This window comes from Apostichopus japonicus, chromosome 4 (assembly GCF_037975245.1).
Source record: "Apostichopus japonicus isolate 1M-3 chromosome 4, ASM3797524v1, whole genome shotgun sequence".
Classification (NCBI taxonomy): domain Eukaryota; kingdom Metazoa; phylum Echinodermata; class Holothuroidea; order Aspidochirotida; family Stichopodidae; genus Apostichopus; species Apostichopus japonicus.
This window is the reverse complement of record NC_092564.1, coordinates 11,442,238-11,464,565: the sequence shown is the minus strand read 5'-3', so window position 1 is coordinate 11,464,565 and position 22,328 is coordinate 11,442,238. Positions and strand designations below refer to the sequence as shown.

General features: G+C 37.2%; 1 protein-coding gene across 2 annotated transcripts in view; it reads left to right on the top strand.

The window, feature by feature from the left end:
* LOC139966441 (telomerase protein component 1-like) overlaps window positions 1–22,328 on the top strand; it is a 41,780-nt gene that overhangs the window by 12,216 nt on the left and 7,236 nt on the right. For both annotated transcript variants that reach the window (XM_071969433.1, XM_071969434.1), the window contains exons 12-43: window positions 439–513; window positions 953–1,098; window positions 1,861–2,017; window positions 2,654–2,718; window positions 3,086–3,262; window positions 3,805–4,041; window positions 4,827–4,940; window positions 5,367–5,487; window positions 5,819–6,001; window positions 6,637–6,803; window positions 7,245–7,395; window positions 7,770–7,949; window positions 8,258–8,350; window positions 9,215–9,347; window positions 9,782–9,962; window positions 10,643–10,749; window positions 11,322–11,815; window positions 12,594–12,689; window positions 12,844–12,968; window positions 13,306–13,561; window positions 14,111–14,230; window positions 14,651–14,749; window positions 15,364–15,627; window positions 16,692–16,855; window positions 17,614–17,716; window positions 18,176–18,304; window positions 18,910–19,017; window positions 19,238–19,385; window positions 20,520–20,701; window positions 21,253–21,372; window positions 21,557–21,648; window positions 22,117–22,195. In XM_071969433.1, the coding sequence (XP_071825534.1) occupies window positions 439–513; window positions 953–1,098; window positions 1,861–2,017; window positions 2,654–2,718; window positions 3,086–3,262; window positions 3,805–4,041; window positions 4,827–4,940; window positions 5,367–5,487; window positions 5,819–6,001; window positions 6,637–6,803; window positions 7,245–7,395; window positions 7,770–7,949; window positions 8,258–8,350; window positions 9,215–9,347; window positions 9,782–9,962; window positions 10,643–10,749; window positions 11,322–11,815; window positions 12,594–12,689; window positions 12,844–12,968; window positions 13,306–13,561; window positions 14,111–14,230; window positions 14,651–14,749; window positions 15,364–15,627; window positions 16,692–16,855; window positions 17,614–17,716; window positions 18,176–18,304; window positions 18,910–19,017; window positions 19,238–19,385; window positions 20,520–20,701; window positions 21,253–21,372; window positions 21,557–21,648; window positions 22,117–22,195 (4,866 nt within the window). The remainder of the gene's footprint in view (window positions 1–438; window positions 514–952; window positions 1,099–1,860; window positions 2,018–2,653; window positions 2,719–3,085; window positions 3,263–3,804; window positions 4,042–4,826; window positions 4,941–5,366; window positions 5,488–5,818; window positions 6,002–6,636; window positions 6,804–7,244; window positions 7,396–7,769; window positions 7,950–8,257; window positions 8,351–9,214; window positions 9,348–9,781; window positions 9,963–10,642; window positions 10,750–11,321; window positions 11,816–12,593; window positions 12,690–12,843; window positions 12,969–13,305; window positions 13,562–14,110; window positions 14,231–14,650; window positions 14,750–15,363; window positions 15,628–16,691; window positions 16,856–17,613; window positions 17,717–18,175; window positions 18,305–18,909; window positions 19,018–19,237; window positions 19,386–20,519; window positions 20,702–21,252; window positions 21,373–21,556; window positions 21,649–22,116; window positions 22,196–22,328) is intronic.

The window sequence follows — 22,328 nt, the reverse complement described above, 5'->3', positions numbered from 1 at the left end:
AACTTGATCTAAGTAAATACTCTGTCATCCTAATGCCATTGGTAAGTACTTGGGCACTGTAACATGAGATGAGTTTCAGGGCTTTTGGCACTCATGCCATGCTCTTACACTTACCAATACAAGCTCTTCTCTTTAATGGTTAAAAACAATAAAATCTTGGAAACTGTTTTGATTCCCAGCAGTCTGTTTTGGGGGGCTTTGACACTCATTCAATGCTCTTACACTTACCAATGCAAGCTCTTCTCTTAATATATTAAAAAAGAAAATCTTGGTAATAGTTTTGATTCCCAGCAGTCTGTTTTTGCATTTAATATGCTTTGTTTCCTCTTTGCCACACCTGAGGGGCTGACCATTCTTTGCAGCTTATTTTGATCAAGCATTTCTAATTCTAGTGGTCTCTTGTTTGACAAAGCCTGTGGCATTATCTTACATCCACAGAACATGCTTTCTGGAGAATCTAGTTACCAGACGATGAACAGATACTTTCTGGAAGTCATCAGGAATCGAGAAGAAGTGAGTATTGGCTTGGGAACCCCAACATATTATTGAAAGCGTTCAGAAAATAAAAGAGAATTATGGAGTGAATTATGAGGCTGTTATAGCCCTGCCCAATTACCAAACTGTCCTGCAATTGCTGTTATTCTAGCAGATTTTATCTCTCGATAAAATACTTTCACTACTCCTTTTAATAAAGCTAATTATTAACAGAACAGCTGACTTGGCAAATTGTAAACAAGTTTCGAAAAGGACTTGCTTTTGTTAATTAAATTTGAACTTCCAATGGTCCATGGCATCTTATTGTCCTTCTCTTTGCAAACTGAGCTGCCTTATCCTTAATTATTTCAAACATGTTTTGATAAGTTCAGCATTGCTACACAAACTGTAACATAAACTTATTCTGTAAGGGTTCTTTTGGTTAAACGATTGTCTCTTTTTGTATCGTTTATTCCAGATTGATACTTTTATCATCTTGTCTGATGGTTGGATGAAGCAAACACCAGAGGCAAATGATTTGAGAAGGAGCATTTCAACCTATCGTCATATCATTAATAGAAACATGTTATTCGTTAATATTGCCCTGAAGAGCAGTACCTTGGGGTAGGTTTTCTTTATTCTGTTGTTACAATTTGATATGGAAACTGATTACAGAAGTAGAAACAAAGAACGACAGACTATCGTTATTGAGTAGCACTTCTTAATCCTTGACAATGCAGGGGAAGGCACACTGACGTGGCAAAGTGTGTGGGTGAACACACACTCATATGGCAATCTCTGCAGGTGAACGCACACTCTTATGACAAACTTTAGGTGAACGCACATCGACGAACTCTGCAGGGGATTGAACACTTCATTGATAAACGTTGTATGTGAATGCACTATACTTTTATCATACATTCTGCTGGTGAACACATACTGATGTGACTAAACTCTGGAAGTTACTGCACACTAATATGAAAATTCAAGTTAATGCACCCTAAACAGAACAAACTACAGGTGAATACACACCATGATGACAGCACTGTACATGTGAACACATGTGAATGCACACTCATAGGACAAACTAGAGGGCAAACTATAAGGGATTAATTAATGATAATTTTATTATTTATAAGGAACAACGAAAATGTGGTTTTTTGACAGAAGTGACGTAAAAAGTGTGCCTACATTTCATTTTTCATTGAGGGGGAGGGAAGTCCATTATTGTTCACAGGCTTCACGCATCTTCAGTTAATTCAGTTAACATTGTACAGAATCCCACCTTTTACAGTAACAGAATATGTTAAACCTCCACTTTCTGTCCTTGGTATTGAACAAGAAGACAAAGCAGCTATTGTATTAACTCATTGTCCTCATCCACAGCATATCTCCCAACCAATCCAGCGAAGATCATAAAAACGACATATACATTGCTGGATTCAGTGACCAGATACTCAGGTTTATTGCTGAGAGAGGAGATACTGGTCAGATCAACCATGTAGAGAACATTGATAAATCTTACTCTCTGAAGGATGTACAGGTAAGTCTTTTACAGCATTCAGGAGTCACAACATTAACAGATCCAGAGAGGATGTGGGGGTGCACACCCTCTCTATTCAACCACACACAAAAGATTAAAGGTAGTTAATGTGGCAAACTTTTACATTCATACCTAATTAAAGATCTAATTTAAAGCCTAAATATGCCTCACAATGCATCATTTCACGTTTAAAGTTGTCGCTTTTCCTTAGAGAGCACCCCTAGACCTGATGTGGAAGTGAGCTTCAACCACCTCACAGTGACAATCCCTCCTCTTAAACTCTGGGATCGGCCCCTGCTAAAAGGATGTTTCGGACATTGGGGTAAATCAACTCCTGTCCATCAGATAGGGGAATTCAATTGGCAGTCCTTGCAACAGAATTTGGGTCAAAGTGTAAACATCTTTTATGTCATTGCTTGCAAATTACATTAATGACTGCTGAATCAAATCTCAGAAGGAAAGAATGCTTGTTATGTTTTTTTTTTGGAACGTACCTTTGCTTTTTTTTCTTTCTCAGAGAAGCACCAATTTTGACTTTAGTTTCTTTAATATTGTGATGATTAATATCACAACACATAATAGCCAGTCTCTTTATACCAACAGTTTCTTCAATTTAACTTTCTGTTCATTTTTCAGACAGAGAAGCCAGCTTTGAGCAACTCTGTAGATGTGAAAATCAGGGATGGACCTCCAGTTCAGAGGCAAGTTGTTTTTCTTTGCTTGTATTTCATTGTTATTCAATATTATAGAGTAGTTTCCAAAACTAATTTTCCAGGTGGTGTCTCTTTCTTTGTAAGATTAAAATTATTGTTAGTACATTAAGTTGTGCAAGTTATACATAGAAGAAAATAACTTGTGCTTGTGCGAGAATATTAATCATAATAATCTTTGCCAAATGCCTCTATTAAATGGCCATTAAAAAACCATATTTTTATCAAAATCTTACAGTGCTCATTCCGTATTAAAATCGGGTGAAATTCAAGGTCTTTCTTTAAATGGGTCCCTTTTGTTTATGACATCAATTAACCCTCCATAAATCCCTTCGTATATTTTAATCTTCTCCCACAGATGGAGGACTGTCCGTGTGTTCATATCGTCTACATTCAAGGACATGCACGGTGAACGTGACCTCTTGACCCGATACGTATTCCCCGAGCTGAGATCCAGAGCGAGGAAGCTCCTCTTGAATATCGTGGAGGTTGATCTGAGATGGGGTGTGACGGAGGAACAGACCAAACATAATAAGTAAGAACGGAATAGTCCTTACCACAGGCATGAGCTTCTTCCGCGAATTCGGGACAAAAACTATTATCCTAACACACTGTAGCATATGCAAACTGGAGCCTATATCTCAATTTTTGCAAAATTCTGTGATTTTTTATTACCCCAGGCTCATCCCTGTTACCAAGACGCAGCTGTTGCCAAAGTGTTATGACAACAATTTGCAGTGTCTTCCAAAGTTAAAATTATATTCAAGTTGAAGTCTGCATTGCATTCCTTGAGGGAAAAAGGCTTCAATTTCCAGAGAGAATCAAGTTTATCATCACTCAGTAACAAAAATTTGACCATATGCCAAACAATTCTAGTAAAGTACTTAACTTCCCGTCAAACTGTCTCATAATAAGCTGCTGTGATTTGGAACCGCAAATGCCTTGAAAACAATTTGAAGAAGGTCTCAAGAATTGTCAACCGCTATTTATTTAAATTATTAAAGTTATTATTACACATTATGTTTATCATATGACGAGGCGATCTGTTTTACATTCCATTTCCCTTCCATCCTTCAGATCCGTGGAGGTTTGTCTTTCGGAGGTAGCTCACTGCGATTATTTCATTTGTATCCTGGGTGATCGGTATGGTCACATTCCAGAGTCCTACCCGGTCATTCCTGGTTCTGAGTTTGAGTGGCTCTCCTCTTACCCTGCTGGAAGATCAATGACAGAATTAGAGGTTCAACAAGCGTTCCTGAAGGAAGACAAAACAGAAAAGACATTTTTTTTTCAACGGGACTCGTCCTTCTTAGAGTAAGAATTGTTTCTTTTCGGACACCATCCACCGTAATGTGAACTTTTGAGTAGCCTGCATGAAATGTTTCTCTTGAGCCACAGTGTCTGCTTCCATGTTGTTATATATTTAGCAGGCAGCTGATAGCCCAGAAAAATACCCTCCAAACAAGACAATTTGTCAAAGTTTACTGTTTTTTTTGGTAAACAAGGAACAACATTTCTGTTTATTAATTAATCTAAAATGCAGTGTTTAGAGAAAAAGAATAGAAATCTGATCATTTTTTTTTACCCTACACAAACAAATGAAATTTATTGTCAGAAACTGCAATTACTTGTCCTGACGTTCCTGTCCGTCTCCCATTGATCATTGCTGTTTATCCCTCATTACATTATTATTGATGTCTTTCAATTACATAACTTGCTCTTAAAGCAGAAATTGCAGAATATAAACCAATAGGTAATCATAGTTTAATCTCTAATCATTGTAGGTTGCAGAATTTCATTCCAATTCATTTGATCTCTTGGTCAAAGAAGTCATTTTCAAATACTTAATGTAGTTCTTCTTTTGTTGTCTTGAGTCACTGTTTGAAGAAACAACTCACAGGTTTATTCAAGCCATTCCAAGTTTTGGGAATATGTGTGTCTACAGTATCGGCTTGCTACTCCTGTTTACTTGTTTATTCCTGATTGGTCACTTTCTTATCTATTGGACTAGTGGCATCATATGAGTTTATTAATCCTGGAATGAATGTTTTATTGTAAATTTCATATTTTCTTTTCTTTTCTCTCTTTGGTACATTCAGTGACGTTCCACGCAAATGGAAGAAAATGTTCGGAGCCGATTCGGACTTGAGCAGCTTCAGGTTGCAGGACTTGAAGGGAAGGATATTAAACAGTGGATGTGAAACCTTTGTAGAGTGAGTAATCATTGGAACAAGAACAGAATTAAATGAATGAGAAACTATACACTGAATTTGAGTAGTTTAATTGATTGCTCAAAGAAGGCAAATAGTTGCTTTGTTTTGTGTGCAAATCTTTAGAGTTCGTTAACAGAAATTTTTCAATGTCGTCTGGCTTCCTTATTGATAGGGATGTGTGTATTACCTACAGAGTGTTCATCCCTGGCTTGTAAGTAAATGACTGCTTGGGACCAGTCTTTTATTGTTCTGTACTGGTGCATGAGCATATTAAAGTGTTCCTTGAAAGAGTGTCAACAAGTGATAAGAATGTGAAAATTAAACATATAATAAGACAATCCATCAAACGCACAGTTCTATTTGAAAGTTAAGTAGACATTCAGTTCTAATATTCCTTACATACTGGAATCTTTTAACCATTTGCAGCTATCCTTGTTATTGGGGAGGACTGGTTGATGACAAACCCATCACCAGTGGCCTGGAAGAATTTGGGGAGCGAGTTCTCAACAATCTATGGAACAGCCTCTCAAAAAGCTTTGATAATCAGGTTTGTCAACATCAAGGTACTTTATATACGTAAAGATGGGCACTATAAAATGTATTGTGTCCCCTGTTTTGTGAGAAACTTTCCCCCTGCACACCCTTAAGATATTACTGCTCTCTGATCTTTCAGAGCAGTTTGACCAATGCTTGATCCAAACTTGCCAAATGCTCAGTAAGAATGATGTATACATTCTGGTAGATTTTCAATTTATTCTGAACATGAATATGTATCAGTTATGAATATGCAACAGCTAGAAAGTAAATCATTTGTCTAGAGCAATATTGTTGAACCAATCAGGTAATGAAATGATACTGGATTTGTTTACTGACTCCAGATCTCTCAGAGTCAAGCCATCGAGGAGGAGGAGAGACACCACACAGCTCTCATGGACTCATATAATGCTGCCTTTGTTGGTCGCAGACCACAGCTTATTAAAACAATGGAGCTGATCAGGAAAGAGAAGAATGCAGTCTTTGTTATAACTGGACAACAAGGATGTGGAAAGTCAGCTTTCATGGTAAGTGCATACAATGTATTTGGGAGATTAAAAGCACCACTTTAGAAAAGCAGTGAGATTACAATAGAAATTGTGTTTTTTTGAGATAGGTGGTGGAGATGTGACAGCTTTCTTTTGAGTTTTGGTGATCATTACGAGAAAAACATCAAATGTGCCAAAACACTTACAATGTCCAGAAAGAAAACCATCTTTAAAATATTAATGGCTTGTTTGCATGAGTGTTAAGAAAAAGCAGTGAGACCATATCACAAGGTCTTTGAGTTTGGAAGACATATAAAGACTAATATAGAACTACAGGAAACTCAAGGCAGGTACAAGACTGCAATTGAAACTGAAGCTGCTATTTTCAATAAATGCCAAAACAAATTTGAAATAAGTGGTACCACTTTGAGGATAGAGATTGAGAGTGAGGGGGGGGTGGGGGGTTGCAGATAGGGGCAGTTGGGGAAGAGATATACTTCATGGTGAATCTGTAAGAAGTGGAATATGATTTTGTGATGTTAGTAAGTACGACTACTTCTCTCTCCTTTATATGTCATAAAATGCATTAATCTTTGATAATGCTCTGATATTTCATGATTTCTTTTCATGTTATGAAGTTCTTCATTGTAGTTTATATCCATTGTTACCGACAGGCTGCTGTTAATCAAGAGGCTTCTAGTGATAATCCCTCTCATGAGAACCTGATCCATTTTGTTGGAGCATCTCCTGGTTCCGGTCAGCTCTATAATCTTCTTCAAAGGATCTGCTGGACAATTAAATTGACCTTTAACCTCATCATGGGTGTACCAGATGACTACCAGTAAGTTCTTGCTTGTAAACAATGGTCATATAATGAAATTAAGTGGTGACAAATAAATTAGAGGGTGAAAAATTCAATAAATCAAGAAAAAGTCCAATTTTTCATTGGTTGGACTGCTCCCTGTTTTCAAGTTTGTTATAAATTATAGCAGAAGAAAACCTATACTCACTGTTGACCAATCGAAAAGTTTTACAAACATAAGTCAATGTGTCAATTAACTTTTGTGTCCCATCTGTGTATTTAAGCATGTTTTCTGTTTTGTTTAATTATGTCTGCCTCTGCAAAAGTTCACGCTAGTATCAAAATTTCAAATCCTGTGTGATATCGTTGGTGTTGATTACTGCAATTAACATGAAAATGACTACTAGTGGTGAAAAACTTTTTTTTTTTTAAATGGGAAAGTTACCTCTTCATTTGCTTTCGTAATTTTTTTTTCCACAGAAATCTTGTAACGAAGTTGCCTAAATTTCTTGAGCAAGCCAGTGAAAGAGTCGGGTACAGCAAATTTGTTATCATTGTAGATGGTCTGGACCAACTTACTCCACATAATGTAGCATGGAATATGGAATGGCTGCCGCAGTCTATCCCAGATGTAAGTAACACATGACAAATTCATTGTTAATGATATCTGGAGACGTTTATTAATGCCTAGATTCAAGGAAGAATTTGGAGCAGTTTCATGAAAAAATATACATAGGACGGTAAATTTGCTTTGTAGATGAGGTGTTACCAATGTCTAACATTGCAGCTAATACAGCACCTTTAATGTATATTGTATGCAACATTAATGTCCATAATGGTATTAACAAGAGAGAACTGTGTCCACCAATGATCTGACCACAAACATGGGTGTAATACAGAGCTGTCAATGAGTTTGAAACTTTGACCTTTGTAGGGCTACAGACTTATATTAAATACTTTGCAGCATTTCTCCACTGAATTGATCATCTTGCACCTTTTTTCCAGAATGTAATCTTCCTGTTGTCGTGCCTTGAAAGCAAAGAGTGTCACAAGTCACTGCAGAGGCGCACTGATATCTCATTTTTCAATCTCGGGCCTCTGGATATTCTGGACAAATCAGAGATGATTCGTAAAACCCTTGGAATCTATCGTAAAACTCTGGATGAGTCCCCATTCAACAATCAGGTAATGACGTTTTTTGTTGTTGTCTTGTTTGCTTCTGTATTCAGCATCCACAACATAAGTGGACTTGTTTGCAGAATACTTAAATAATGCATTTGAACTTTTAGTTTTTGAATTTTCAGCAGATGTAAAGCAGATGTAAATCAGTGGCCGGAAAGGATCGATAGAGAGAGGTTCTGTCAATTCCAATCAAACACTATAGCCTGTTGTCAGATGTAGTGGCAACAATATCAACTGGTATTAGACTCTAATGACCTTTTGACATCTACAGGAAATAAACATGTGGCTTTCTTGTTTATTTCTATTTGCAGATGAAACTACTGGCATCTAAGAGACAAGCAAACTTGGCTATGTACCTCAGTCTAGCCTGTGAAGAAATCAGAATGTTTGGAGTTTTTGAGGAGGTCAGTAATGTTTTCATAAACTTTGTCATTATGTAGTTCTTCAGTCCCATGGCACATACTTATATGGATGGAACCTAACTACATTGTCAGTGAATTTGTCATGTGGTATATTTGTTTAGCACTTTCAAAGTTATGTTATGCATTTTCTTCATGGTGGCATCTTTAGTTGGCCTTGTGACTATTAGAAATTAGATTGCAAGTTACAATTATTGCCAGTCTCTTCTTGAATGTGTAGCAGCTACACTAGGCTCCCAATTACCTTCATCAGGCTCATTTAAGTTGCTTAGTTGTGGCTATTATGTAATAAGATAACCAGCAAAGTGTGTGATGGCAAGCTTTACAGGATACTGTATATGTTTTTTTTCTCTCTTTGGGGGGGGGGGGCGAGGGTGGAGGTAGGGAAGTGAGCTCTTTGAAACAGGAAATAGTTGGAAAATGGAGAAATGTTCAATTTTCTGATTTATGACCTTAACCTTCATAGACATAGTACTTGAGTAATTTTATTGCTTAAACCTCAACTGTGTCCTGTTCCCAACCATTAATCACCCACCCCGCATACATCCTTCCCACACTCATACACACATGCATGTAAATTAAATTTACAATGTCAAAAGCACTGGCAGGAAGACTTTACCTATTAGCCATTCTCCAGACACTGAGAACTTTCAAAGTTTACGAAATTCAGGATGAAGGAAACATGAACACCACTAACATCCTCTTTAATTGTGTTTGTGATTTGGTTTCTATTGTTGTATTTTTACAGTTGTCAATCTTTAATTGTGTTTGCTATTTGTGTTGTATTTTTTACAGGTTTCGATCTTTAATTGTGTTTGTTATTCGTGTCCTCATGTTGTATTTTTCCAGGTGTCGACTAGATTGAAGTCTCTTTCCCACACGATGGATGCTTTACTTCAGGATGTTATCGGGCGACTGGAGAGAGAACATGATAAGAACATGGTCCAGCAAACTTTGGTTCTGCTCACATGTGCCAGGGATGGTAAGTCTCTGCTGGTATTAATTATGCAGCTAGTTCATCATACTCCATACAAGTGGACCCCCTGTAACTTTACATCTTAAGTCCAGTTCATATATCCTGAAGGATTCAATGAATCATTCCTAGATGAGAAACATGCATTAATTTAGCCGGCCAGGGCTGTGGCCACATAACATTCCAGATGCTACTCTTGGGTTACTGTCACCATCTTCATTCACTTTATTGACCTAGCATTAGCATCTTGTTCTTGTATGGTTGTTTTCTTCTGGTTCTTTTCCTTCCAACATCTAAGGATGTTTGTTATAAATTTAGGTACTATTGTTCTATGAATGACCTGATGATGAGGTCTTTAGGATTTTTGAATTGATTTATTCTTTACTGTTTTCGTTAAGTTTTATAATATTCTTTCATACTGCCCACATATTTTGCTTGATCAGGTTTGGAAGAGGAGGAGCTCCATCACCTTCTCAGTCTGGCTTACCAGGTCAAAGGTCAGAAATTCACCTACGATGGCATCAGGAATATATCCTTAGCTCCGCTTCAGTTTATTCCTACAGCAGTGTTTGCAAGATTGATAAGAAGTGTGAAAAGCTTGATAAATCCAGGAGTAGAACACAGGTGAGTCTCACACAGGCTGTCATGGAACATCACTTGTTACTGTGACAAACCTTTAATAGTGATCAAAACACAGCTTCCTAAGTTTACATTTAGTAACTTAATTTGTATGGTAGGATATAAGATCACAAGCACTCAACAGTATGTAATTAGCCTAATGTTAATGTTTCAATGAGATGCAAGTAAGTAGAAAGTGGAATTATTAAAGATGTCATTTTCTTTCAAAATGTTATCATATTACCTAATGTGAAGGTTTGAATAGTTGTCAAAGACAGTACTTGATGGAGACCATAGATGACAAGAGCTGTTTACTTGGTCATTGGTTGGATATGTCGTCACACTAACTTAGGAGAATTAAGGAGCTTTATCATTTAGAGAGGACCATGCTGAGAAGATTAAATAACAGAGGCAGGGACAGTAATATTAATAGTATTATTGGTGATAATAAGAGACTCAAAGGTTGATTTTTGATTAAATAAAATAGAAATCTAAAGATGTATAATAACAAGTATCATATCATTTAGGTAAAGAAATGGGTGAATTGTATTCAGAAATTAAAACTCACCTGGCTTTATTTTATCAGATCATAATTCTGTTATCAGTGTCTTGTTTGTACAAGTATTTCATTTTTTCACTTTCTTTCAGTTTGTGTCAGTTTAATATATTTTTGTATCTTTCTTCAGCTCCCAGTTGAGAATTCACAGTGACATTATTTCTAAGGCAGTCAACCATCGCTATTTGAAAGGCACCGGGGTCGAAATGAGGATACAGATGCACATACTATTGGCAGGTAAGCTTCTCTTAACAACAGATTCTAATTTCTGTTGACCTTAAGTCTTATTACCACAGTAATATTTTGTTTAGTTACCTCTAGACTGTTAAAGAGTCAATCTATTCGAGGTGAGTCAGATACTTGGGTTGCTGCTTTATGTGTATGTTGAAATAACTTTGATTTGGAGTCTTTTCACATAATTTGAGCCATAATTTTTTTTTAAAATCCTTCATTCTTTTTGGAATACTGAATTATGGAACAATATAAATGTCTCCAATAGTACTTTTGAAGCATTCAAGCTCAGTTACAGTGAAATGTTTTCTTAGATAGGCAATGCTAGGAGTGTTGTAAGATGTTCATGAATTTAGTAGGAGGTGGATGTGGGTGGGGGGGAGGGGTGGGACAATAAGAGGAAAATTTGGTTAATTACAGAAGTCTAGTTAAAGTTTTAAATTGATCCTTAAAGTTTAAGTTTTAGGATTAACCCAGGGACAGCTGGTCATGATTCTGATCCTATTCTTATAGCCTGTATCAATGGGAAGTGCAGATTTTTTTTAAAACCTTTCAATCTTCCATTTGCATTCTTACAGGTTACTTTAGCAAATTAGCCGACCCTCGTGGGGATGGATCATTGACTGGAGCACAGTTGCGTGGCATCACAGAGCTACCGTACCATCTCACTCACGCTGGACTCTTTCAGCTGTTGCAAACTGTCCTCTGTAACCTTCACTTCATTCACGCTTGTGCCAGGTTGGGCGTGGCACCGCTGCTACCAGAGAGCTTTCAGGTCTCCGGCAGAACTACCAATCCGTCACGAATCTATCAAAAGGAATTGGAAAAATTTATGTCGTCACCCACCGTCCAAAGCTACAACAATTTCGTACAAAGATGCTTGCATCTGATTGGTCAGTGCCCTTCACTAGTTTGGCAAGAAGCAGCCAACCAGCCGTCGGCATCGTTGGTATGCCAGAACGCTCTTGAAGAATTGAATGATGTATCCGATAGTGAACATAGACTAGTCCATTGGAAGAATAAAGCAGAAATAGATCACCCGTGTATACAGACCTTGTCTAGCTTTGCTCAGGTTAGTCTTTTGGTGTTGTTATTACTATTTAATTATTGGTTGGTTTATGTTAATATATAGTCACATGTTGTAGAGACTGAATGGGATATATTTAAATGTTCAGACTCATCTACATATCAGATTTAATTTCCCTTTCGGAGTCATTCATCAAATACACAGGAACTATTTGTGTACACATTTTAATATGTACAATTTTGGTCACTGTCAATCTTAAGGATTTGAGGGGACACGGCATCAGAAATGGGGCAGAGTGTGAACAGGGACACATACCCCACTCCCACTCCCCATTCCTACCCCCCTGTTCTGTGAAAAAACCCAAATAGGAAGTGCTCATCTTTGGTAAAACCGATTTAACTTTTTGTAATTAAAACTTGCCCTTTTTCTATTTTAAAAGGGCTATATTGATAGATGGTTTAAATCAAATTAGAAAATAAATGTGACCCGGTTTTGGTAAGTTGAGAGAAACATAGTAAGTGTTAAGTTTCCCTTTGTTGAAAAACTTTCAAATACTGGAATTTGCCTTAGGGAATGCACCGAGCATTGGTTTTGTCGGAATGTTTGAGGAAATACTATAGTTGGCCCTCTCAAATCAAAGTCACATGTCCCACTGTCACTCATACTTTGTGCCCCTCTCGCTTCCCCCTCCACTCTGACTGAACCCTACTCTGTTACTTATATTACTTATATTCAGCAAAGGTTGAATAATCGGCACTCCCGTCTCATTACTGTGTTTGTAATTTTATTCATTATTTAAAGATGTCTTTTGTTTCTCTTGCAGCCTGTATCCTGTCTGGATATATCTCCAGATAACCAGTTCTTTGTTTGTGGATCTGAGGACTCTGCAATCAGGTTGTACGAGCTGTCAACAGGAATGGTAAGTAAATTTCATTATCCCAGCCTCCATTTTAAAGCTGTATAAACAAAGCCATTAGATAGAATAAAACCAAGATTTTTTCTTTTAGTAGCATCAAATTACTAAATTAATATTAGCTGATGTAACCAATCTCCCGCTTCTTTACACACACCAGGAAAAGAGGAGTTTCTACGGCCATGCCGATGCCATCACAGCTGTTTGTTTCGTTGGCAGTAACCGTTTAGTCTCCTCATCCAAAGATGGCCTGCTCAGCCTATGGGATGTACATCAAGGGCACAGGTAAGGGAATAAAATGGAAATAATGGGGGTGTTATAGGGGTGTAATGTGAACATATAATGTGTGCATAGTTTAGACCTAACGTACATACCTGACCACCTTGTTTCAGTTGTGTAATTTTGATTCCACTTCACTTTAAAAAGCAACAAAACCATTTGTATCCTTTATGTGATGTCACAGGGTATGAGCATCATCAGAGTGACATGACATAACGTAATGCAAAGTATCTCAGTGTAAACATAACACAATTATAGCTCATAATATTTTGTGTTTCTTATAGTGATTTCCAAAGTTCACACTGCTTTCACACTGACAAAATGTTTTCCTTGTTTGCTACAGAATATCAGAGATGTCTGGGCACAGGCGTCATGTAAACTGGTGTTGTTCTGATAAGGGGGGCAACATGGTAGCATCAGCATCCTGGGACTGTATGGTGAAGCTGTGGGATGGACGCACCGGCAAACCAGTCTGTACCCTCACAGAGAAACGACCAATCAATTGTGTTGCTTTCCATAGCGGAGGAAGAAAAATAGTCACAGCAAGCTGGGATGCAACACTCAAAGTTTGGGATACCGTAGAGAAAAAGAAAATTGCGGTAAGATTTTCAAATATCTAGTCACAAGGATACTACTCAACATTCAACAATGTAACAATTTAAGTTTGATATGAAACGGAAAAATACAGAAAAGAAAACTCCATCCTGTCGACTTGATGGTTTGACTTTTACAACAAAAAAAGTCTAGATGAATTGAGAGTGTCATTGATCAACCTTGTGGAGAAAGTGTTGGAATTTATTTATTTTGCCAATTGCAATCGTGAAAAGGGTATGTGTTGTAAATATTGCAAGACCCATTATTACAGAGACAAGTAGGTGAAGAGTGAGTATTATTTGATACCCTGATACTAGCACATAAGTTGCTATAACTGTCAGGTTGTTGTAAAAGTGATGAGTGAACTAGTCAGTTGTATCTTAGAGGAGAAACATATACTACATCACACCCTCCATTCACTGGTTTGTATAGTTAAGTGAACTAGAGTCTGGTTGGATTTTGACTAGAACTGTATAACATTAGTGATGGTATACATCAGTTGCTCATATGGTGTAAAACTGTGTCATGACACGAACTGTTGACATTCTCTTCAGGTGTTACGTGGTCACAAGTCAGCGGTACGATCCGTGGCATGGTCCCCTAACGATGTCTACCTGGCATCCGCTGCAATGGACGGTGAAGTCATGATGTGGTCTGCTTCTAATGGTGTTGTGGTAAGTCATTGTTGCTCAAGACAAACAAGAGTAAAAACCAAGGGTACTTTGCAATAGACAGCCCACACACCCTAAGCTTTACCAGTCTACCCTGCACAATATCCATTCTAGGTACAATGGTTCTTGCCTTGTGTGGTTCTCATCTCCTATCATATGACAATCTACAAAGAACGTTGACTAAAATCTGAGCAATGGAGGAATAGCGTCATATTTATAAAATTTCCTCTAAAAAATTTCTCTTTTCTTATACATTCTTAAATGTTTCCCATTAGAGTTGCTACTCAAGGGAAATGTACATTAATCAATGATGGTGGACGGGTTGGAGAGTTGATACGACATGAACTGCACTGTTAGTTTGCTTTGAGAGAGAGATATACTCCACATAAAATTTATTGTACTTTTTGTTTTTTTCTACTACAGGTGGGTTGTCTGAGTGGACATACTCAACCCATTAATCAACTTAGATTTGCTCCTTCTGGTTTGGAGCTGGTTACCGTCAGTGATGATCACAGCTTGAAGGTAAAATACTTAAAGACTTACTTTGGTGCTCATTTAAGCAAAATATTTACTTAGTTTGATCATTTTCTCTGAATCAAAGTAACACACAATCATGTGAAAGTGCTCAAAAGTAAGCAGAAAAGTTTCTGACAGATGCGCTGGGTGATTGAGTAGTTCAGTGTGTTCCGCTTGTGCAGTTTGGACAACAAAAAAGCAAAGTATATAACACCAGTTAACATGCTTTGAACAATATGTTTGACTTGAAAAATATATTCCAAAAGATCTCTTCTTCAGTAAATACAAATGAACTTGTTTGTAGCGCTAGTGATCAACTCATTGTAACATTATTGATCTGCAGTCAGAGACTGCAGCTTGTCAAGTATTTGCGGAACTAGGTAGGGCCGGCATAACAGCGCCCCAACTTGGGCATGGCTGTAGAGTCGCATCACAATATCATTTTGAGTAATATTGTGTGGAAGATTGTTAAAACTGTTAACCAAATTCAAAACACTGCTCTAAGTAAATTAGCTTGCAATGGCACCTTATGTTGACATTCTTATCTTGAAACTTCGGCATATATTTACAATTTGCAGAATGGTGACATATTTTGTATTTTGTTCTACTATATCCCTCAGGTTTGGTCTGGTACTTTGGGTAAGCAGGTTTGCAGTCACAGCCTGCCAGACAATTCACCCAGCACGGTGTGTGTCTTCAGTCCTGATGGTGGCCTCCTTCTAACAGGGTACCACAGTGGTAATCTGTGTCTGTTAGATGTATTGACTGGCCAGGTCATTGTAGAGGTCAGACACCATGAATCAAGAGTCAGTGGTGTAGCATGGTGTAGCAGCAACCAAGAATTACCTGGTGTTATAGTGGGCTACCACTCTGGAGTAGTAGAGGTAAGGTATTCAATTTTGATTGTTCAGAAGTTAATAGAATGAGCTGTTTCTTTATTTATGTGTGCATCCTGAAATCTAAAATGTCTAGGATTATCACGAAAAATATCCATACCTGTGTAGTAATAATAGTTTGAGCCTAAGTAACAACATTAATGGCAGGACAAGAGTCTTGAATAAAATATCATGTGACATTTGTTTGGAGTGAGTTTTCAGGACTACTATATTGAATGAAACAGAATATTGGGGACCAAGAAATATAGCTAATCATTAAATTGTTATGTGATGCTGACGAATTTTGATAAAGACAAGACTGCTTTATTATCTTGATTGTTTGAAAATAAGCTTAGACATTTAAGCCAATGGTCTGTACTGTAATAAGAAAATGTATTCAATACAAAATAGCTGATTTGCTGTGCTGTTGAGGGGAGTCTGCCATGGATTTGGTATATCTGGTTTGGCAAATTGGGAAGTGAGTTTTGGTTCTGTTCTTTCAATGACTTCAAAACAACATAGCTGCACTACAGCGATGATGAAGGGGGCGGGGGGGGGGGGTGTCCTCACCTCCATCTGTATTTCCCAAAGTGGTCAGATGCTAAGGTACAATCTCACTGGTCGGATGGGGATGTTATCTGGCGGTCCCGGGAGCAGGGAATGGGTGCGACAATTACAGGCATGCGTCTTAACTATCTAAACACTCATGGAAAAGAGAAGGCTTGGTATCAGCCAGTGTTCATCCACAATCATCAAATGGATGGGGTTTGATAAGAGTTTCTGTTGGCTTCCTTACCCTGGGGAAATACTAAACAAAGATAAAAATTAGCCATTCATCAGTCATCTCATTAGACTGGTCGATTTCATCACATGACCACCACATAGAGAGTATGTTACTGTGACACCACTTAATAATAATTGCAAGACAAATATTAATCAACAAAGTGCGACCACTCATTTAGTTCGAGAAACAATAAAATCGTTAATTGAAAAGTGTACATTTCATGAGTCTAATATCCCTTCAAATTTATTCATGCAGTTTTTTCACCTTAAATATTTTTCATCATCCTTAGATTCTTTCCAGTGAAGATGGGCGCCTCATCACTACACTCACTTCGGACCACACTCCAGTCTCCTCTGTCACCTTTGCCTCAAGGAACCAGCTGGTGGCCGCATCATTTGAAGATGCATCAATCAAGATCTGGAGACTAATGACTTTGTCAAAAGGAATGAAGAGGTTTGTTTAAAATTGTTTATTTCAATAAAGTATTACCTTCGTAGGTTGCATTTGTAGGGCATTTGCCGGGGAAATTTTCTACCAGATATGTTCTGAATACCGGGTTATTAATTCTAGAGAGGGCTGTGGGTAATCTAAATAAAATGTTTGCTTTAAATTGTAATTGATAAAACTGAGATGGGATGGTGCTATTTCACAATAATATCATATGGTGAAGTAACTTTGGATGTGGTGATTGGGTAGGGGACTGAGAGGTTGTCAGGACTTACTATGTGCTTAAGAATATTAAAAGTGTACATTCATTGACAGGGCTGTAAACTTAATACCAAGATCAACCGGGTGAGTGGTTGGGAGGGGGACATACACCATCAGGAGTGAAATCAGTGTTTAGATTATCGTTATTCCATTTATTTTAGCTAGGTACAATATCTGAGATGTCTTTAATACTTCACATCCAATTTCACCTAGAGCACTTCTTTTGTGGTGGGCTCACAGGAGGCAGGGGTGGGAGGGGGTTCACAAGGCTCAGAACTTTCCCCCCAACGATCCATTGACAGCTCCACCATACCATGCTAAACCATTTGTTAGAACAAATTTGCCAACAAGTGAAAGATTTAAAGTGAGCTGTGAAATAAGAGTGAATCAGCTGAACAGTAATTTGTACAGTAATTGTAGATTTTTAAAGAAACAAAAAGTACTGATCAAGTGTACATTTCATTACGAAAGCAACCGTTTACATTATTTTACTGTCGTTGCAGCTTACCAATACTCTGTACATTGTATGCAGAGAGTTCAGCGCCGGTCAGCTGTATTGCCTTCAGTCCCGATGGTACCCAATTGGCTTGTGTAACCAGGGATAAGGTAAAGATTAATACTAGCTATGTATGCAGCTAATGGCTTAAAGGATGGGATTAGACAGATTCATGTTAGTCTCGATAATTCATAGTCCAAGAAAAAAACTATGAGTGCTGGGAACATATTTCTGTAGCTATTCCAGACTTATAAGATATTCATCTTTAAAATATGTTAATATCTCTGGAATACTCCTTTAAAGCTAAATCAGCAATGACATTGGTTCTCCAGTGAAGGCCTTAATGTTAATGTTATATTTTATTTATTTTTAATATTTATGCTCATTGTGTCTTAAATTATGACATTTGACATTTCTATCTCTGTTCCATCAAAAAAAGATTTAAAACAAAAAGTGGAAAAAATGCCCTTCATTATCTTTATATAACAGCACTTCAATATCACAGTACATAATTTCACAATGGGAGATGTAATGTTTGACTACATAGCTAATTGTTTTTGCTCTTATAGATGTTGATCGTGTGGGCATCAGATGATGGCAGTCTCCGACAAGAGGGAAAGCAACCAACGCTCAAGATACACGGTTGTCATAAAGATTGGATAACGTCAGTGGCTTGGTCCGATAATGGCGATTATCTGGTACGGTTTATGTAGATGTTCTTTAGTAGATAAGCTGTTGTTTGACTTGTTTACTTTGTCTATTAAACGTTATAATTTTTAAAAATTCTGTGTTGTGCATTAAGGCGAACAGTCATAGAGCTTTCCATATTTTTTTATTATATATGAACCATCCGAGCATTTAGAAGTTCTCAATTTTATATTATTAATAGCAATGAAGAACTCAGCTTTTAAGTTGTTTATGTGTTTTGCCTTGAATATTGGAAGCTACCCATTGCACCAATGCCTGATGATCCACATCTTTCAAAACCTCACTAAATGCAGTAACCATTTTATGCATTTGTGCATTTATGCATTTGTGAAGTAGTTTCCTTTTGTGATCGAGTTTCTTTGACTTTGTCATCCATTTTCGTCTCTATCATTTATCAAATTTTCTTGTTCTGTATAATTAATATTCATAAGTCATTGAATAGGACAGTGAATAAACGAGTCTACTGAAATTTAACTTCATCAAGATCTGTGTGATCAGTATTGTTGCATTAAAATCAGTTTATATTAAGAATCATGAAACTAGAGGTTTAAGTTTTCTCTCCCTTTTATGAATGATATCTTTCATTGTGTCACAGGTGACTGGGTCTAATGATTGTAGCCTGAAGTTATGGAGTCTGAAGAAGAAGCAGGTTAAAGTCACCTTTGAGGGTCATTTGTCGGCTGTGACATCCGTTTCCTACAGTGTGAGTCAATGCATTTAATGGTCTCTAGCTTGTTTTAGAGCTCAGGATATCTCTTTTCTACGGTCACCGAAAAGCTTTATTTCAAGTTCTGCTGGTATATACCTCTTCTACAGGGCCTATATTAGTCATCTCTGAAACTGATATTTCCCTTCACTTTAAAGTAATGGCTCATGAAACAAAAACATGTCTAACTTTTGAATTTCTATATCTTTGTTTTTAGCATGGGTGTATCGTATCCAGTTCAGCAGATGGACAACTTAAAATCTGGTCACACAGAGGTGTTGAAATCACTACATTGCATGCCCATGACAGAGGAGTCAACTGTTGTGATATTTTGGTACCAGTCGGCGAAGAGGATGGTGATGAAGGTATCATTTGTCTTTTTCTTGTAATTTGACAATTCTTTATTTCATATTGTCTCATATGTGATATATTGTCTTATGTATCACTTGTACAAAGAGAGCAATTGGCTAAGGCGTTGGACTCGTGATCCAAGGATTGCTGGTTCGATTCATGCCTAGTTCATTACGTTGTGTCCGTGGGCAAGATGCATTATCTCACTTGCCTCTCTCCACCCAGGGGTTAAATGAGTACCTGTGAGGTAACTTGTCATTGGGCGCAGTATATAACTGCTGCCGACTGGAGGGATTGTCTCTGGGACAGGTTATCATTGACCAGGGGTAATATAACGTCTGTAAAGCGCTTTGAGACCTATCGCTGGTGTAAAGCGCTATATAAAAAGCAAATATTATTAATTATTATAAAGCGGGTGTATTTAATCAATCAATTAATCAATCACTCAAAATAATTTATATTGTATCCAATATCCAAAGTCTAAGCAATGTGGAATGTTATTATTCCAAAGAATGTTATCGATCAAATGGAAATATTATAAACCAAAGACCTTAGCATTTATCTGAAATCAATTTGGACAGCTGTTTTTCTTTTCTTGTTTTTTCTTCTTTGCACAGTTAGTGTTAGTTCTAACATTTTAAAGAAATATCTTGTTAAAGTGAATTACATAAAGGCACAGAAAACTTGATCTGGAATGTCATGCATGTTTTCATCTTATTTTCATCCTTTCTTCAGTTTCTTAAACAAAAAAAGACAAGACTCTTCAATGTTAAAGAATAAAATAGTACTAATATCCCCAAGCTCATTGATTTATTCAAACAGTTTACATTCTCTGTTTAACCTTCTGATGTCATTTGAAAAATTTATATTTGTTGAAGTGAAGTTCAAGCCTAAATATGTAGTATTAACTTGATACACCTTGTTAGCATTTCATTAAACCCAATGTGTTTTATAGGTGCTTGTTGTGAGCTTCAGTTCAACCCCTAATATATAATATATATGCTTGCTATGAGCTTTAGTGAACTCCCCATGTGTTTCACAGGTGCTTGTTGAAATGTTTAGCAGAAATTTACAAAAGAGTATGGCATTTTAATACCATTTTGTAGATTAAATTCTCTATATCGTCTTTCATAATTTGCTTCCTCCAGATGATGATATGATCGAGAAAATGGAAGAGAACCAGAGTTGGGCGACCATCATGGCTAAAGATGAATGGAAGGAAGGTCATATGAAGAAGAAAATGAACAAGGGGTCAAAGGTCAACCTGGAGGAAGTTACGGTTGCATCTTCCAGTGAGGACGGGACCTGCCAGCTTTGGAAGCCTCTTCAGGTAGTTTTTAATGTCATGTTTCTAAATTATCGTTAGGATCTGATTAATTATTCTGAAGATTTTAATTCATATCTCATCATTAGTGTTCATTCTTTTTTTTTGATATTTTCATAGAAACTTACTTTTAAAGGCATTGAAGACTCGCCCCAAACCGTATGCGGCAATCTGAAAAAGTTAACTTTCTGTTGCTTGCAAGTGACGTTTTGTTCATGTCCCTACAAAATGCAGACAGTAATGAACGTGATACCTTGTTATCTTTGGCTGGACCTGAGATGTCCATCGCTGTATTGTTTGTATACTGTGCTGTGGGTATTGACCGCAGCTGTATGTACTGACTGTACACTAGTGTCTAAGTACCGACGGTAGCAAGCTGTGTGTGTATTTCCTGTGATCGATGGTGGTGTTTAACACTTCTGTTACACCTCATTCGAAACTAGGTCAAATTACCGGCATTAGACGTTTCTTTTTTGCGCGAGTCTTCACACCCTTTAAGCTGAACATTCTTTCAATATAATCATTAAATATGACAAGTTTGGTTTTATTCTTATTAGGGTAATGAGCTGTGTACCCTGACAGGACATGGAGACAGAGTGGTTGCTGTAGCAGTAGCAGGAAGTGGACAGGTGTTGTCGGCCTCACTGGACAAGACTGTTAGAATCTGGAAGCCAGTGGTAGGTGACATTAACACAGTTCTTTCTAGCACTCTAAATCTGTTGTCTTTATTAAATTCATTACTGACAACTAAAACTCTTAAAGAATTTGTTTATCCACTGCAAAATCATGTATAAAATTTAGAGGGCTGAATCTTTGGATCCTAGCAACATCTAACGTCAGTGTCTTCCAATTTCTTCCCAGCACCATAAACGGACCGATTTCGCTGTTCACAAAGACGCTGTTACTTCTGTTGTAGTATCTCCCTCTGGAAATATTGTGGTCACAATCAGCAGGTAAATATGCTTTATGTCAAAGGTCACTGGTAGAATTAATATTCAGGCTTCATGACAGAAAAGAAAAGAAAAAAATGAAATGATAGGTCTGTGGGATTTCGTCTTAAATTGAGAGTAGGGATAAAGCTATGTTTATGAGTTTTACAGTCAACAAATGTAGCTAGAGTTGGATAAATATTTGATCTTTAAACCCTCCTGCTACAAGATTTATTGATGTAGTGTTTTAGCATTTGAGGGCATTATATTTTTAAAGTTGGAAGAAAGAGTAACACTGGGTATTAAAATGCATTGCAAAGTCTAATGTGTAAATATTTTCTTCCTGTTTTGAAAAACTCTCTCGTATCAAGCTTTATTAGATGATACTCACATTTCAGTAATGTTATTTGTTGATTTCAATCCTCCCATAACCTCATTTCCTGGTTTTAAATTCCAATCGTATCGACCACTGCATCTTTTGTTTCTCCTCAGGGATGGTACCGCCTCTCTCTGGTATCAGAATCTCATGGATAAAAGTCATGCAGCTTTAACCAAAGTACACACCTGGCAGGTGAGTTTGTTTGAAGCCATAGATTGAAAGGATAGATAGAAATGTGAAGACGTGCTCTCTCAACATGGACAGCTCTATCTAGTTGACTAGTTTCTTATCAAAGACAATAAACTATTGTAGTCTGTAACACACT